We start from the raw sequence: 18,434 nt of genomic DNA, 5'->3' as shown, positions 1-18,434 counted from the left end.
AGGGGGAAAACGAAATCCTATTGATAAGTTTATTCTGTATGTCCGTCTAACACGAGGCTGTATTTTTTGACATGTTACCAGCTAGACAGTTAAATATAAAAGTGAGATTAAGCAACAGCTGATACGGTCACAGATTTGATGGGTGATTTATTTCTATTTACGAAATTTGTTATCCTTTACGTAACCATCAGTGTTCCAAGTCCGACTCGCACTTGCCCGTTTTTTTTTTATTTTGCAAAGGTCTGAGCATTAATGATTGAGTCTTGAAACAGTGCACAGATTCGAGATAAGGCACGAATTTCATGCCGTTTTTCCTGTACTGAGCCGCAACGCTTTTTCATGCCATAATTAATCAGTATTTAACGTTTGTTTTAACGCTGTTCTTATATAATCTCCAACTCAAATTTTATTTTAATCTCCTATGTAAAGCCGCCTTTTACTTTTTTGCCCACTGTGTCCCATTGCTCAGTAAAGGTCTTCACTTCAACCTTCCAAGCATCTATCCTGGGCCACATGGAACCAGCCCACGTGGTAAGCGTTCAGGTAGCGCCGTCTATCCCTTTTTTGGTAAGGCTGGGAAATCGTCATGGGGTGTTCATGACGATTTCCAGTCTCTCGGGGGATTAAATGGTCAGTCATGTCAGACTTTTACTGTCTAAACCTGTACCGCCGTGCTACGTCATCCATGTTTTTGTGTCGGTGTATGACAATGCGTTGCAATCCTTCATACGGTGCCGTCTATCCCTGGCTCCCGTTGTTTGGAATTCTTTAACTTAACTTATGGAAAAAAAACTAATTGTCGTTGTGGAAGCGTGACAAGGCATATAGTAGAGAGAAAAGTCTCTTTCCCACACCCGCCATGTGGCAAAAGGCTCTCATCTTCTTGTAGCTTTAGTAAATTTGTTAAGAATTAAATGACTGCTGTTTAATTGTTCTCGTTCATTGTATCGTAATTAAATTGCTTTAGATAACTTTGTACGAAAATGAGGCAATGAAAATATGTTCGTGTTGACTAACTTGAGTTTAAGTGTTTCGAATTGTAAACAATACCCGAATTACAAAAGTTTAGTGAACTAATTATTTGTCTTCGATGAAGTTCTTTAATGATAAGGATAAATGTTTGGACTTCTGAATTAAGTTAAGTATTGGTTCAAGTTGAAGTGTTTGTTGAGATGAGATAAAAAGTTGGCTTGAACTTGACTTGAAGGTGTAAGACCGGGTGTTGAAGGGTAACTAGGACCTATGTCCAGCAGTGGGTTAAGTTAGTCCCAAATTCCTACTAATATTATAAATGTGAATGTAAGTTTGTTTGTTACGCTGTCACGGGAAAATATTTTACCGATCATCCTGAAACTTTGTATACGTGTTCTTGGAGGGATTAGAAGGAAAAAGGGGTCGTTTTATCAACATAGAAGAAGGATCTTTACAGCGATTTCCCGCGCGGGTGGAGCCGCGGTCGATCGCTAGTACCTACTTAATAAATGTGACTCTAAGATTACAGTTTCTTGCAACACAACCTGGCGTTTAGTTAAATTCTAAACCTTTGGAAACCTGCACTCCATTCTTTCTCCTGGATTTCCGCTTCGGAGGAAATTTCTCCAATTTATAATCTTCTTGGAAAACTTTCAAGCATATTGTGTCGCATAGCATCAATAACTGAAGCAGTCTAATCCCTCCATCCAAGTACGACGTGAGGTCCCAACACAGATACACACATACATGGTAAGGGAAGTGGAGGAGGATACAGATATCTCCCGTACCACGAAGGTAAAGAAAGCTGGATCATAGTACGGGGGCCTACCAACACCTAACAATTTTCTTCAAAATCAGTTTTTAAATAGTTGTTTTTCAAGTGGTAGAAAATCGTGCATTGTAGTTAGTTCTTAACTCATTTTTTTTTAATATGCTGCTAAGGTTGAATGGCTTGTCCTCATTTCAGGCGTGTTAACTGAATGCCTGTTCCCTCTATTTTTCTATATTCTATGGCTATACCTCAATTGGTTGATAAACGAAGGGGCGCTGGTATGTCCATAGTATTGTGGGAGCGATTAATTAATACCTTTGTTATTCTGGTATTCAATTATCCGGCTGTCTAGACAAATGGTATTTTCACAAGCGCTAATATCGAATGGGGCAAATGTCTTGTCAAAATAAAGTGTCTGTACAAAAATGTATTTACATATTATTTGTGTATTGTCTATTAGATATGTCTTGTGTATTTTTCTATGAATAATCGTATTTTTATTATTAAAATAACTCAATTCGTAACCTCCGTACGATTAAATTGGGCTCTTTAGTATGAACGGCCCAAAACGAATGGACCGCGGTCCGTTCGAACATAACCAAAAACAGTCTGATGCAAACGAATCTAAAATTGATTTTCGACTACGTGTTGTAATGTAAACCTACCAAAAACTTTGGAATTGTGATCTGGTAACCTGTACCACTCGCTAAAAGTGAGTTGAAATGAGCAATGACTTTCAGTACTTCGAAAGCCAATAGTACAAAAAAAAAAACTGCAAATATCCAGACTGAATAACTACAGCCTAATAAAATGGTAGAAAAGCCAAAACAAAAGAGGAACGCATAATAAATGCCATCTTTACAACGGTGAGTGGCCGTCCCTTATCCATTTCATAATTTATGACTCCTAGAAGGATAGACCACACAAGAAAATCAATTTATAACAAAAATATACCTTACTGCGGAGAGAATAGGAGCTGTTATTAAGGTCAAAGTTACTTGTGTGGTGGTCTGTACCTGAGAACTGCTATCTTTCTCCCTGCCCCTCGTAAGGACGTAGATTGTAATCAAATGTTGTCTTTCCTTTTTTATTTGTCTGTTTTTATTAAATAGCTTTTCAATTATTCATTTCACGATTTGTTTTGGGTTGATTCGTATAAAATATTTTTGTTTGATCGTCGGCTAGGTATCTACTGAAAATCGTTACGGATTTTTTTTTAGTTATGAGCTTTTTTCCTGAAAACATTGAAATAAAACTACTTTTACGGATTTTAAATGTAGTTTTCAATGTCTAACATTCGCCTAAACCTAAGAAACCGCTATCCTGAAAACATTTTGGTACGATTTTTAAGTTTTGAATGGGTTTTTAAACACCTACATGATAGTTCTTACAAAGTCTAACCTAGATATTTTAATAAGGAAAATGATGATCTTTATTATGTATTTGTTGTTATAGCTGCAATAGAATATTTAATAAATGCATGCGAGTGTCTCTGTGTGTGTTTATGCAAAAATTCATCTCGGTAGACTGTAGGCACATCACGCTATTCAACGAGGAATGGATAAAATGCGGGTGCCCCTTTGAGGTTTAAATTAATCAGTCGGTCAAGTTATTAAAATAGCTATTGGTCATTTCTTAACTTATAAATCCATAGAGAATAATACCCAAGCATCGATAATATCCTGATTTTCCAGGCGTATCCCTCGGGAACGAAGTTATGAGACGGCTGAGAGTTTGAATTGACCACTGCTGGGATGGCCAAAAGAGACCCATGTTTGTGTAATACAACTTTATTAAAAAGGAGATCTATTAGATTATTGTCACGTTGGGCTAGCAACAAGAGTTTCTATACTGGTTTTCAGATAGGGTAACGTATTATTTCATTTTATTTATTAGGAATAGTGTGGTATAGTATTGCCATATTGAAATACCTTACGTTTCTGTGCATTGAGACGAATAAGTAACGGTCTTCAAAAATTTCGTAAAAAATAATATTGTCGCATTTTTATTTGAAGACTTTTTTTTCATGATAAGGCCTGTTTTTATATAAAAGTCTTTCTGTTTTTATCTTTCTTTCCGCGTTCTGAATCCCTTGAAAAAGGACATGGCCGGAAATTGTATGAACCTGTGCCCCAGCATGTACACGAATAAAATCTACGTCAATTAATAGTAAACATCGTCAGAAACAAGAATAAAAAAGATTTATTTTGCTCAGCAGTCGCTGACGAGAGTTATGAAGGTTGAAAGTTAAGTAAGGTTAGGTTGAAAGTTAAACTATGGTTAAAGCACTTTTATGTTCCTGGTATATAAATATTTAATCTAGACATTTAATATTCATAATACAATCACTTGAACACTGAAAGCAGCATTATTTTCCAATTTGAGTAAATCTAATTGATTGGAAGTTAGAACAATATTACACAATATTATTCTACTGATAACATTTTGGATTAGACAGCAAATAAAAGAAATTAAATTGTTGAAACATTTAATATTAATAAAACATTATAAAACGCGGGTGGTGAAAAGACAGCTTCTTGGTATCTCGTCCATACCAAGTACCAAAGAATTGCCAAAATGTGAGCACAACATCCAACAGTCCGGTTGCTAGATACACAATTACACCGATAACTTAAGATACCATTTCTAAGTTGGTCTTCAAATGAGGGAAGCTCGTCATATAAAAAATACGTGTAATATTCACGCCTGGACGTATGTCTCGATTTAATACGTCCTCTTAATAGAAGAGGATGATTTCCTTCAATTTCAAGTGCTGCGAAAGTATTTGATAAACTTGAGTTCTCCAATAATAACTCCCATTCATTAGAATCCGCATAAAGCTTATTATAAAACAGCAAGGCTGATTTAATTAAGGCAGGCACTAAATAACCTGCACTTTGCTGACATCCATTAAATATGCATCACCTAGATGTATTAGCACAACATCTATAATTAGGTAGGGCAATTGATGAAACATCTTGACCTGGGCCAAGATGAAGTTGTGGAGCAAGTGGTGAAGGAAGTTGTGGAGGAGGTGGTGGAGGAATTGGTATTTGGATATTTTGATCAGGTTGGTGATCTTCTAAGGCGTCAAAACGGTTGGAATCAGTAATAATTCTTCGGATCACTTCGCTGTTAGCTCTCATGTAACAACCATGACATAAAAAGTTGGCTGCTCTAACCTGAAAAAAAAAAGATGAAACTAATACCACTCACACTTGACAATCAATAGCTTGACTTTCTATATATGTAAACTCAAATGTATGTACATAAAAATATTATTACTTTATTGCCAACATCAAACCAAGACACATATTACAAAATAAAATACCCCATCTCATCTCTGTCAATCAAACAGATATTCATACAGTTTTTACCAATATATAGAGTGATTAATGTGGAAGGTGAAAGTATATAATACATCCATATTATAGCATAGAAATACAGAGAGTTCCAAAGATTTGTAAAATCCATGTGGAGTCAGAGTAAATCACTAGTTATCTAAATAAGGCAAGTAAAGACTTGTCCTAACTGATTCTTAATTAAAAATATTCCTCATTAATAATAATTAATATTTAATCAGCATTAAATATTACATCATAGTAACTATATTGACTCGCCTGTTACATTTTGAATTAGAACTTCAAATAAGTTTAAATTATTTAATGTGATTGACTACACTATTAAAACTGTAAAAATTATTCACATGTAGATATTTAAAAACGTATTCCTTACATGTCATCATGTAAGTACTGCCTGGGCTTCCCTCCAGAATTTCGTGTCTTTTGGCACATGTAACTGATTTACCACAGCCACAACAAACATTGATATGACCGAGTTGTCTTTCCCTGGAGTTCGTTGCAAGACATCTTGATATCTTGTCATAACACGCACATGGCTATATGAGATGATAACTGTGAAGGTAAAATAAGTATCTTTATTAGTCTTGAAATTGTAAATAGGTATTTGAATAATATGAATGCTGTAGGTATAAAAAAGATTTAATGATGCTACAACATACCTCGAATGTTAACCACTCCGATAAAAGAACAGTCATATCGGGAGGTAATGATGATAAAACATGTCTCCTGATACGTTCTCCGATTGTGATCCGGTTGCAAAAGGGCCATTTTCCTTAAGTATACACAGTACGACTAGTTAGTGGAGCACTCGCGTGGGGCTACGACATATTATTATTATAAAACATATTATAAACGAAAAAACAAACCGGCGCAATGACAGTTTATTGTTTACAAAGTGAGAATGTGATTTGACATTGACATTAGACGCTCGATATTCATCACTTCAATGTTGTCAGCACAAAAGTGACTATCTTCCTTTGTACGCGAACTTAGTTTTATTTAATTAATAATATTTATGGTTTCATTTATTTAAATAAATCAGTAAGCTTAAAAAAAATATATGTGTTATGTAAGTTATAATTAATTATGAACATTTTACATTTTAAGCTCGATGTCTATAGTGACGGACTTTCCCTACTTTGTTCTTTGTGAATATCATATGGCAACATTAAGGGTACTTTTGAGTGGAGTACAAACGAAGAAAATCTTTTTATTGTATGTTTTTTTCTCCCGCTGCTACAGTACATTGAGCTATTTTCAAAATTCCTTATTCGTTTTTTTATAATTATTGGTTTTATTTTGGTTCTTGTACACTCTGGGGCAGAATCCGGCCAAGTCCTTTGAAGTTGGTTTCCTTAAGATCTCTTCCTTACAAAATTATCAGGTCGTTTACGTTTACAATTAAATAACATTTAACGACAATATCACTAACGTTAAGACTATTTTCCGATTTCCACTCACATATTCTATAAAAGTTTTCATATAGCGAAATTTTTCATGCATCGTCCTCGGCGTATTCATAAATCTTGTGCCACACTTGAAACTGTGATAAACGATTTTTACATTACACTTCTTTTAAAATCGGTTTTAGAAATGGCCATCAGCATCTATTTTTATCCAAATAATGTAAACTGCATCACCCAGAATAATAAACAAAAGAATTGCAATAAATTACAGTACATATTTATAAAATAGCATACTCTGAAAGAATAAAGCTTTCATAACGATCTTACTAACAAGGTGATATAGAAAATCAAACTTTAAGATGTAGATAGTAAATAAAAAGTAGTAAAAAGAGACAGACTATCTGCAAATTGGGTTTTGGAAATTGTACAAAGCACCCATATATTTTATAATATGACGACCCTCGCACTACGCAAATCAATTCTTGTGTCGCGAGGGTTTGACAAACATTCAAGTCACACGCACAAGAATAACGTTAAATTAAATTTCAACATGATTCTGCGTTTTTACTTCTACAAACATTTATTTAACATGATTTCTAAACAATTGACAGCAGTTAGAGCAATCGTCAAAAATGTGTTCCAGCTTTTATTTTGAGAGTGGTATGTTGGCACGGTACGCTTGTTCCATACAAAGGTTGGAAGAAAAATGTACAGGAACAATAGACTTCTAATGTTAACTTACGCTTTCATTGTAGTAGTGCAGTGTTTTTATATAATAATTTCTCCACATGCCTTTCAATTAGTGTATTAAAAGACAAACGCATCAAATCCCGATTAATACGCGTGAGTTGGCCGTTGTCAAATAAATAACGAGAGATACTTGGACAGCAATCTTTCAACTGATTTTGCGTTCGCAAATTTCGTTTAAATATATTAACTTTAAAGCTTAATAAGCGGAGTTACAAAAAACTTACAAAAGCACGAGACGTTTCCCTTTTTTTAATTTATTGGACTAAACGGATTCAGTGTTGGACGAAAACAAACGTTCCGAGAATTAATAACAGAATAGTTTCAAAAAAGCAACCGGCTCAGATAATTGCGAAGTTAAGTGAATTTCTGCCGACGTCCGATGTTGCCAGCTCGCCGATGAAAGTAAAACAGAAGTATTACAATTATTTGTACCATTTCAAAGGTTAAAGCGATACCTTATTACTAAGAAACAGATGTTTTTCCGTGTCGCCATTTTGTATCTCATGAACCATAATCAGCCTAGCCTTTTCCCAACTATGTTGGGCTCGGTTTCCAGACTAACCGGATTCAGCTAAGTGTCAGTGTTTTACAAGAAGCGACTGCCTATTTGACCTCCTTAACCCAGTTACCTGAGCACGATACCCATTAGTTAGACTGGTTGTCAGACTTTTCAAGCTTCTGACTACCTGTAACGACTGCCAAAGATTGGTAGATAAGGATAGGATACATAAGGAATAACAGCTGGGACCCACAATTGTGAGCTATTTGTATCTGATTTTTTTTCTGCTTTTACCGCCCACGATGGTGCATTATCGCCCACTTTAGGAAAGATTGCTTTGGCACATCACCATCGACAACCGCTCATAAACTTATGCTGAACTTTCTACACAAAATTTATATTGTTTTTCTGACTTTTTTGTCACGTCCCTGTAGCTGACTAAACAACAAGAATACGAGTGCTGTCCTTTATTCGTTTGTTTAGCGTGAAGCTTTATAAAACACTCGTCTATAAACGGTACCGTGGTTTTAGATTGTTTTCTGCTTCTGTTCGAAATTAAAGCAAAATTTCCTTTTGTTTTCACTGCACAAATATTGCATTTTTATGGCATCAAGTTTCTCTGTTGTTCCGAAGAGAGAACTAATTTATTGTTTGTGTTTAAATGAAGATTTTTGCTGGTACGTGTTTTCTTTTCAATCGATTTTAGAAGAAGCTTAATTAGATTTTCAAATCATATATGTTTGTATGCAAAATGTAAGTAAATTTGATTTAAATTTAGTAGAATTAATAATGATAGAATAAAAACAGCAATTTTAAGGTAACTATCGTGAGAATAATTACACTCGCGTACGCGAACGTTAAACTCGCGATCCCGCCGCGTCAGCTCATGATTAAGGACTCCTTTTGGGTCGGAAACTAGTCGTGCAATCCTGGTAAATACGCGTGAGAAAACCATTGCTTTATTTAATAAAAATACAATTAATCATTATAATGATTTTGCCAAAGCACTGATTGTAAAAAATACGTTCCACTCAATTATTGTTTCATAAGGTACAAGTTATTTAGTTTAGGAGCAAAGCTCGCTTCATCACTAGTTGTTTCAGCGAATGTGACGTTTCAGTAGTCCTCAGTTAGTACCAAGTTGACACTATTGTGTAACTTTATCTGCTACAGAGTTGAACTTGTTTCAACGTGTCGCAGAAACGAGCTGGTTTTATTATAAAATATATAATATTACAATGTTCGTTCGCTTTATTTTTTACTGTTTTATCAGCGTGTAAACTTTGTTAGTAATAATTAAAATTACTTGATTATTGTGAAATCAGAAAGGAAAGGTTAAAACTGTTGATTTAATTGGATTTATTAAATTTTATTTCTAATTTTCGTATGTATTTGTTTAGATACTACGGACACATCAGCATAGATAATTTTGTTATTTAAAAGGTACCTTTACCTATAGGTTAAATATATTGTTTTCGTATTGAGAGATATTGATAACATTACATGACTATGTACGGTCTTCAATACGATTACTTAGAACACGATCTAAGATTAAAAGAGTAGATATGCAACTAAATATGTTTGTTACGCAATCACGCTTAAACGACTGGACTGATTTCGATGTAATCTGGTATGGGAGTAGCTGACAGTTTGGATTAACACATAGGCTTTTATTCGACTTCGTAAGAGAAGGGTAATAGTAATGCTAGTATTGCCGACATAAAGGCGGGCGAAGTCGCGAGCAAGCTAGTTTAAAATAAAAAACAATTTCAAACAAATCCCGATCGAGTCATTTCCTCTAAAATAAATTTATGATTGTAAACAATAAAAATGGATGTTCTTGAAATCCATAATTTATAGATTATATAAATTGTTTTGGTTTGGTTTTGGTCTATTTATAGGACTTACAATGGTTTTATATAAAGTTTGTGAGATAAATCAGGCCACCCAGTTTCTGGTTACTATAAATACTTATAACCAACATTTTGCCAACCTAGGCCTAGTTTGACTACAAGACATCTCATTTATCGGAGAAACGCTTGTCGTACACGTAATTACTATCATTATGTAATAAAAAGTTTGTTCTTATACTCCGAAACCTCCTTTTAATTACTAAATAACTATTCTGGAAGGTCCGCAAAATTTTTTTTTTATGTTTTAGAATCTTTCTTCGGTCGGGTCTTATTGCCGTTACTTCGCGCTATGAGAGTGCCCCTGTGTTGTTACTTCCTTTTAGATTTCATTTAACAAGGCTTGAAGGTTCCTAAAATTTAAGTGATTTAGTATACAATTATAAATTAATACGAGATAAAATTCATCCATCCTATGTGTAAACTTGGATATAAAGTATCTATGTTCCAAGTTTCGTCTAAATTCGTTCTGTGGTTTTGCAACATACGGAGGATTAATTCCCAAAATCTCTCAAGACGATAGATTCGACAAAGCAGAAACTTAAACAGCGTCACTACTAAATAAAAATCCATAAACCCTTACCTCTTTGCCTATCATACGCATTAATACACTCGCTGGTCTGAAACTGGCTGATTAAGGCAGTCTTGCCAACGCCTGGCGCGCCGACCATAGCAACGCGATGGCACGCCACCGGCCGCCGCTCCTGTGACTCAGGCGCTGACTGGGCCGGCGACGACGGAGCCAGACTCCCGGACCGCGAGCGACGCCGGCGGAATGAGTCGCCTCGGTTTACTATGCCTGTTGAAGAATAAGGATGGTTAGATGAGGTTTTAAGTAACACTTAGTAACATAATAGTAGTAGTAAATGTAAATTATACCATTAAGAGCTTAGTTTGCGGGACCATTGTCAATAAATGTAATGAAAGTTGCAATTTTTAAAACAATAAATTATTCTTATTCTTGAAGATAATTCTTATTCTAATTGTCTACAGTAATATAATTTATTGTGTTATTTATGTATTTTTTTGTTGTGGCTTTGTTTATATTTTTTGCCTGTAAAACATAGACTTCAGTTAATTTTGAGTGAAGATTATGTTGCTGTAATACCTACAGAGTTTCAGTCGTTTTACTGATTTTGTGTAGTCATTTGTAAATGTCAGTAGGTAATTCTGTTTTTAAAATAGTTGAGCTGTCTTAGCTTCTGCATTAGGTTCCTAAATCTGTAATAATAGTTTAAGGGATTTAAATAAATAAAAATATATGATTTAATTATTCTGACACACGGTGAAGAAAAGGAGCGAGAAATTTCTTTTTTATAGTGTGGGAAATCTTCAAATGACTTTCCGCTTTGGGTATCGGTCTTTTAGTGACTAAAACCTTTTAATCCTCTTATTAATTTAATCATTTCAAAAATCACGCAAAAAAGAACCAAAATCATAACCTAGAAATATTCCAGAAGCCCAGAACACATAATTCCCCTTTTAAACGACTAATCGACACATAATACAACAACCCAGTGAAAACAATTAATAATGTAACACTCGCTTTAAATAGACTAGGAATGGTTCCTAAAATACTGGCAGGAGTGTAAACTGGCGGTGTTGTAACGACCGCTTAAAATATACGTATAAAACGAATATTTTAAACTGTAGCACTTTGCAAAAGAGGTTTCCTATAAAAAGGTTTTTATACTTTGCATTTCACTCTGCTCCAACAAGTTTTAAACCCTAATTTGTTTGACATGAATAATTAACTGGTATCCATTACAAAAAGATGCAGACATTGTATTGTTTATTTTTAAACTTTTTTTACAGGCCTGTGCCCAGCTATATGACGTATGTGGGCTGGTGTTCTACATTTTACAAGTAACACTTTGACAAAATATTACAACTTAAAAGAATAAAAATATTCCGTTTATTACTATAACGAAAAGCAACTTTATAAAGATGATTGCGATACCAAACCGCATTCCACAAAGCCGCGTAAAAAGTTAAGCCGGTAATTAAGCAGGACACAGACGCGAAAGCCGGAATATCACGCTATAATCCCGGTCCAATGACGCGTTAAATTCTGTCCAAAGTCCATACAAAGTCGGGATAAATGAGAATACCCGGTAATTAAAACTAATGTCCCGGAAATTTAAGTTAGTGATGCGCGGGAATGACCTTCTGGCCTTCTCGTTTAAGTAATGTGGGTATCGACGGTATTTTTATTTGAGGAAGGCTTAAATATCGGATGAAGTTGAACTTAAGGGCTAATGTCAGGGTTGCGGGCAGTGTGAGGGTGTTGGGGAACAAATATTTAAAATGACACTTTTCGCAACATTTTTCCTACAGAATAGTTGGAAATTCAGTTTGGGACGGTACACTTAATGTCAATTCAATGAATTTCCAATTATCGTGTTGGCAAAATGCTTACGAATATAGGAATAATTTCAAATTTATCCAATTGCCAATAAGTCATCGGCCATTGTAAATAGCAGAATCGGGGCCCAGGTGTAAATTAGTTGGACGGATATAAGTAAAAATCTGATGGTGTTCTTGAATATTTGAAGTTTACGCAAGAACTTGTAGCATTCAATGTTTTATTTATCATTTTTTATCATAATTAATAGTGTCCTTATACTGGGCAAAAGCCAAACTCAAATACTCTAATGGGAACCAGCTTTCTCAGTATGCATCCATACCTACAACCCAATCAAACGCTTCCTGCCCCGATATCTGATTAGCTGAATAAAAATGGTCGTCTACTATTCTACTTTGGTCGAAGTGCAGTTTTTTCGGCAATGCCGGAGAATCCTCCTGAAAACCCCTCGAGGCAGGGAGCGGGTTATGTCAGACTCTTACTGACTAACCTAACCGCCATGCTACGTCCTCCGCGTTTTTGTGTCGGCGTGTGGTAATACTGAATCGAGGCGACTCGATTTGCACCTACTAAGGACTGGAAATAGAGTTCATTTTGCTGAAAACCTGGAACTCTTTCTTCTTAACATTGTTTAATCGTCATCATTATTTATAATTACTTGGCACCTGATAGACGTAAAGTAAGTGTATTCCATTTAGCCACACAATGGTTCCTATATCAAATCAAGTTTATGCGTATGAGCTCATGGTAGGTCACCGAGGCATTTACTACGAGCTGTTGAAGCAGAATTGTCGCTGTCGTGGAAGCGAGATACCAATACTTAAGCTATAGTGCCGTCTTACTTCCACAATAACAACAGTTTTCCTTCAAGAAGTTTTTAGTACAGGCACGGTACTGAAATATGTGTTTTATAGGTGCTTATTGATGTTTTCAACCGTTGCATTTCAGTACTGTTTTATGTGAGTGACGTCAATGCCTGCTTGACCACTATAAAGCGAACGAGCTAAATTTGGGATATGCGGACTCATTTCACACGTTAAGAACTCCTGTTATTGCTAATTTGATTATGGGGGCCATTTTGAAGTTTATAGTAACTGCTTTGGAATTGATGATTGGATTTACTACGTTATTAGGGTAAATTGATTTTCTTTTGTTATTTTCGTAGAGGTGAATCGAAGCGTCTTATTTAAAACTATGTTAACTTTAAGGGGATAAAAATACTGGCTAGTAAAACCAAATTAAAATGAAAATACTAGCAAGTTATACATGGTTCTAAGAGTAAATTACGTACCTTTAAATTACAAGCTTTGTCTTCTTTTTGTATACTTGATATATTTACTGTTGTGAAAGTTTTTAAGACCCGTAGACCTCTGACGTGATTTTGAATATACCATTGAGAGATATGCTGGTTGCTTTTAGACATTATTCTTCGCCGTTTTTGCAAATGACATTTACTTTGCAATACGCACATGGATTTGAAGACCTCTTGCACGCCAAGATTTGAATCGACGACCTTGGTTTTAGCAGCGGTCATACCACTAGTCTTTCCCTTTTTCGAGTGTTTTCTGATTATTCTCGTACATTCATGGTATATTTATATCCATAATGTCTATTTAAAAATTGTATGTCTTATGAAAGGCATCTAAACAGAATAAAACACCACAATATTCCACGAAAGACTATCTAACACCCCCAGTATAAATAGTACTACAATAATGAATCCATTACTTCGCCGACTTTTCCGACTTTTACGATTGAATACGCATAAAGCTGCGGGCACCGATCCGTTTCACTTGCCTTGATAAGATTTAGATCCATTACGTGATAAACCAAACATAATTCTTCCGTACCTGCCAGGAATCGAACAGAATGTTTTATAGATTTTAACCGTGATCGATTTATAAGTATTCAAAGTAATTTATCACTTTACTGTTAGGGATGAATTTAGAACGAAATAAAATACTGGAGTTTCGTTTTCTTAGAATTTTGGTGCAACAAAGCGTTTGTGGATTTATCTTTGTTTTCGGAAGAGTTATTTGTAGGGGGCCTTACTTAAATCAGAGTGTTTTAGCTGTAGGAAAGTGACAGCAACGTAGAGGAGCATCTCTTTCCCACAAGTGTATGCAGTACCTACTTACTCAATCTTATCAGAGAAAAATAAAATGATAAGATAAGAGATTATGGGATATTGTTATCCTATTAAAAGTGGTGTAGAGGTGTTGATGTCCTTCTTAAACTGTAGCTATTATGTTGAAGCATGATTTTTTAGAATTGTTTTAATAGTTTTCGGGCGTATTTGTAAGAAAAAGAGCATCTTTATAATAAAAAGAAGTTTAGCTTACATAAAAAAAGAAGAGTTGGAACTGGAGCAAAATGATCATAATGCATTTACCAGGTAAAGATCTAAGGAGGCTAGTGTAAATAGATTTTAATGAGGTAATAATATACTGCATTGAACATTGTTCAAAGTTTGTCGTTTTATTGGTACTATTAATTCACGTTACAATGAGACTGAAAACAATACAACTATTTTTTGTTGTTGTCTTTTAATCAAACAGCAAATGATTCACAAATACATGATCTGAAAAAACTGAACTGTCTTTCTATAACAATTCATGAGATTCACAGCCTGGTGACAGACGACGGTACAGACGGACAGACATCCATAGTAACAAGACTTTCTCCCTTGGGGTATTTAAGACCTAATAATCCCATGTTCTCTGTAAGTATATTTGGTATAAAATTTCCCATGAATGTAAATCGTAGCTCAACCTAATCCACCTTTAAACAATAAAGACTAAATCCAAATACACACAAACCAAGAGCAATTCCGCAAAATACTAGCAACCCGATCTAAAAATAAGCAAAGAAAGGCGTTCGCGTTTAGTGTTGCCATAAACAGAAAGGGCTCGGCTAGCGGGGTGTTTGTAAACACGGATTGACGTCAGCACGGAGTAACACGAGAAGTGCAGTTCACACCTAATTTGTATCGCGGGGTTGTTACTAGCGTAACATTGTGGATCTTGGTAATTGTACAGGTTTTTTTACGTAAGCGTATTTTTCAGGGTTACGTATCCAAAGTTTAAAAGTGGATTTATTTTTATGGAAATCACATAACAAGTAAAAAAATCCCTTAATCACCTCCAATTCTTTTTTTTTTTTTTTTTTTTTTTTTTTTTTTTTATAAATAAATGCGGACAACATCACATACATTGTTCTGAACCCAAAGTAAGTTGCTGAAGCACTTGTGTTATGGAATTCAGATACAACGAAGGTACCACAAACACCCAGACCCGAGACAATGTAGAAATGTGAATTTTTACATTGACCCGACCGGGGATCGAACCCGGGACCTCAGAGCTAGCGACACCTTGAAACCGGTGCGTACGCCACTCGACCACGGAGGTCGTCAGGGTCGTCAGGGTCGTCATTCTGTTATGTCGTCATGTGTCCCACGGCAAAAATTTAACAAGGCATTAGTAAATCTGCCATTTAACTGAATGACGGGCAAGTCATTCGCTCTTATTTTAAGCAACCAGATTGAAGTGCTCGCTTCCGACGTGTATTTATATGGAATTGGACGACATTTTACATAGTCGTATAATACGTCGTTTGAAATGAAATGTCAAGGTATCTAGGTGTTGTTTACGTTTTGATTAGTTGTATTCGGTTTGTTGCGGTGTAATTTTTTCGCGATTTTTTGAAATAAAAAAATGTCGAAGAAGACACGTGGACCGAATTTTACCACACACGAAAAAGAACTCCTGATAGAATTAATTTCACGGCATAAGGATATCGTGGAAAATAAAAAAACGGATGCCGTGACCAGTGCAACGAAAAATGAAGGGTGGAAGAAACTGGCAGAAGAATTTAATTGTTTAAGTTCTTTTCACGTGCGTCACGTTGAGCAATTAAAAACCTGCTGGGACAACATCAAACGCACCACACGGAAAGACAAAGCCGCTGCCAAAAAAAATATTTTTTTAACTGGTAGGTGACACAGCTATTTGTTTTAAAACATGAACTAGCTAGGCCTGAAAACAAGAAGAACACAATATGCTACAGCTAGGCACATCCAATGCTTGTACGGTATAGCCGAGTGGTTAAGGTCATCACGCCAAACCCACTGTGCGCCGCGTGTCGTGGGTTCGATTCCCGCGTAGTACAAGCATTATTTTGAGTGATTCACAAATGCTTGTTCTGAGTCTGGGTGTCTTTTTGCATGTGAATTGTATGTTTGTGAAACCCAACGACACAGGGATTAAATTCCTTAGAGCAATAGTCGTTTTTAAAAAGAAAAGTGTATAGATTTATTCCGAGAAGTCGTGCTAAGTATTGTGTTTCTTTGCAGGAGGAGGCAAGCCTGACATTCCACCACCAGGACCACTTCAAGGACAAGTGGAAATGTTACTTGGCCCAACTTTGGATGGACTTGATAATCCTTATGACTCTGATATACATTTCTCAAATCAGGAACTTCGTAATTCAAATACTGAAATTGAAGTTCTTAATAAAAAAGTATATTTATGTGTTATATTTTTATAGTAACTTTAATTAACATAATATTATACGAGGTAATTTTTTTATTTATTTACCAGGATGATATCGAGTCTGGGGTCGTTCTGGGATCACAGACAGTACTCAATGCCAATGCGCCTTCTTCACCAATATTTAAAGATTCCAGTATGTCTCAGAAAAACAAAGGCATTATTCCAACTGAGGTGGGTAAAAATATTTATGTAGGTACTGGCAGACAAGTGGCTTTTATGGCCATTATAATTATGAAATAATTAATTACAATAATTTTTCTATTTTTTTTTAGAAAGTGGAAAATAAAAAGTGGAGCAGTTGGACTCCAAGAGATTTGAAAACTAAAGTGTTGACTACACTTTCCGGCAATAAAGAACTTTCGACATCAACATGGCTGCACCGAAGAAGGCCAAAGACTTCTTTGCAGGACAAAGTCCTGCAAAGCAAATTATTACTTATTGAGAACATGTTGAAAAATACCCAAAAAGAAGCTGCCCTAAAGGAAGAAATTTTACGAGAACAGTTAAAACAAGAAAAAATTAGAACGGAGAAATTGGAAATGGAACTTGAAATGTTAAAAAAAAAAATATGATTTTCAACTTTTTATTTTACTTTACAAACGAATTTAATTAAACTAATACACCACATTATGTTTTTATTCTTTAGTTACATTTATCAATCATGTTTTTATTTGTACTTAAGATTTTTTCATTTGTACTTAAGGTACTAACTGTTTTCGGTCTATAAAATTTAATGCAGTTAAAATAAAGACATCATAACAACTAATAATTATAAATCAATTATGAGATGCATTTAAATGTAAACTTTTAAAATAATTATTTATTAGCTCTCTTCGCTTAGGATTTATATCTCTCATAACTCCATTATTTCTTTGTTCCCTGATATGGCCCTGACGGAACAAATCTTCCCATGGCATAATTAACTCAAGTTCAGGATCATCTGGTGGTAACTCTTCCTTTCCCTTTATTGCAATATTGTGCAGTATTCCCGTTGCAACAATAACAGCAAGACATTTTTTCACTTGTATCTGCATCCCCAAGGCAAGTACAGGGAATCTTCGTTTCCACACCCCAAACATGCGTTCAACAGGATTTCTGCTTCTGATTTGAGCCTCATTATATAGTATATCCTCTGGGGTTTGTGGATTGTCCAGTGGCATCATGATATAAGGCCGATTCATGTACCCACTATCAGCCAATAATACAGCATCCCTATACTTGCCGCTTTCGAACAAAGCATTCCTGTAGGAAGCGTTCCAAATAGTTTGGTCTTGGCTACTGCCAGGCCATCTTGCCACCAAATCTAAAATTTCTAAATTTGCACTGCAAATCGCTTGCACATTTATGGACATGTAGCCTTTCCGGTTCCTAAAATATTCTGCATTTACCCCACCAGGGGAACGAATCCGTACATGTGTACAATCTAGAGCACCCAAAGGTTTTGGAAATTTTGCAATATTATAAAAATTCAACTGAGTTTTCCTTATCTCTTCCACTGTGTCTGGGAACTTGATACAATTGCGGCTTAATGAGGCTATTGCAGCAGTGACTCTGTGTATGATTCTGTGAGATGACGATTTACTTATACCGCAATAATCACCAACTGATATTTGTTGGGAGCCAGTCGCATAGTATCTCAAAGTCAAAAGAAGCTGATTTATGGGTGAAATTGATTCGTTTCTGAAACAAAATAAATGATTAATTTTATAAAACATTCATGTATTGAATAAGCCTTATAAATCTTACCTGTATTATGTAAATCTGTGTTCGTAAAGTTATAAGGTTGTAGGTGGATATAATCAAAATATCACACATGATAAGATGGGTTGTATAAGTGCATAAAAATAC

At 35.3% G+C, this 18,434-nt stretch overlaps 1 protein-coding gene across 1 annotated transcript in view; it reads right to left on the bottom strand.

Annotated features, from left to right (window-relative positions):
* LOC113498224 (GTP-binding protein REM 1-like) overlaps positions 1–18,434 on the bottom strand; it is a 135,824-nt gene that overhangs the window by 18,372 nt on the left and 99,018 nt on the right. Inside the window, exon 2 of the mRNA XM_026878161.1 lies at positions 10,255–10,470. Coding sequence (XP_026733962.1) covers positions 10,255–10,470 — 216 coding nt within the window. The remainder of the gene's footprint in view (positions 1–10,254; positions 10,471–18,434) is intronic.

The sequence above is a fragment of the Trichoplusia ni genome, chromosome 10 (assembly GCF_003590095.1).
Source record: "Trichoplusia ni isolate ovarian cell line Hi5 chromosome 10, tn1, whole genome shotgun sequence".
NCBI classification, from domain to species: Eukaryota; Metazoa; Arthropoda; class Insecta; order Lepidoptera; family Noctuidae; genus Trichoplusia; species Trichoplusia ni.
The sequence above is the reverse complement of the archived record's forward strand: the minus strand, read 5'-3'. Positions and strand labels throughout refer to the sequence as shown.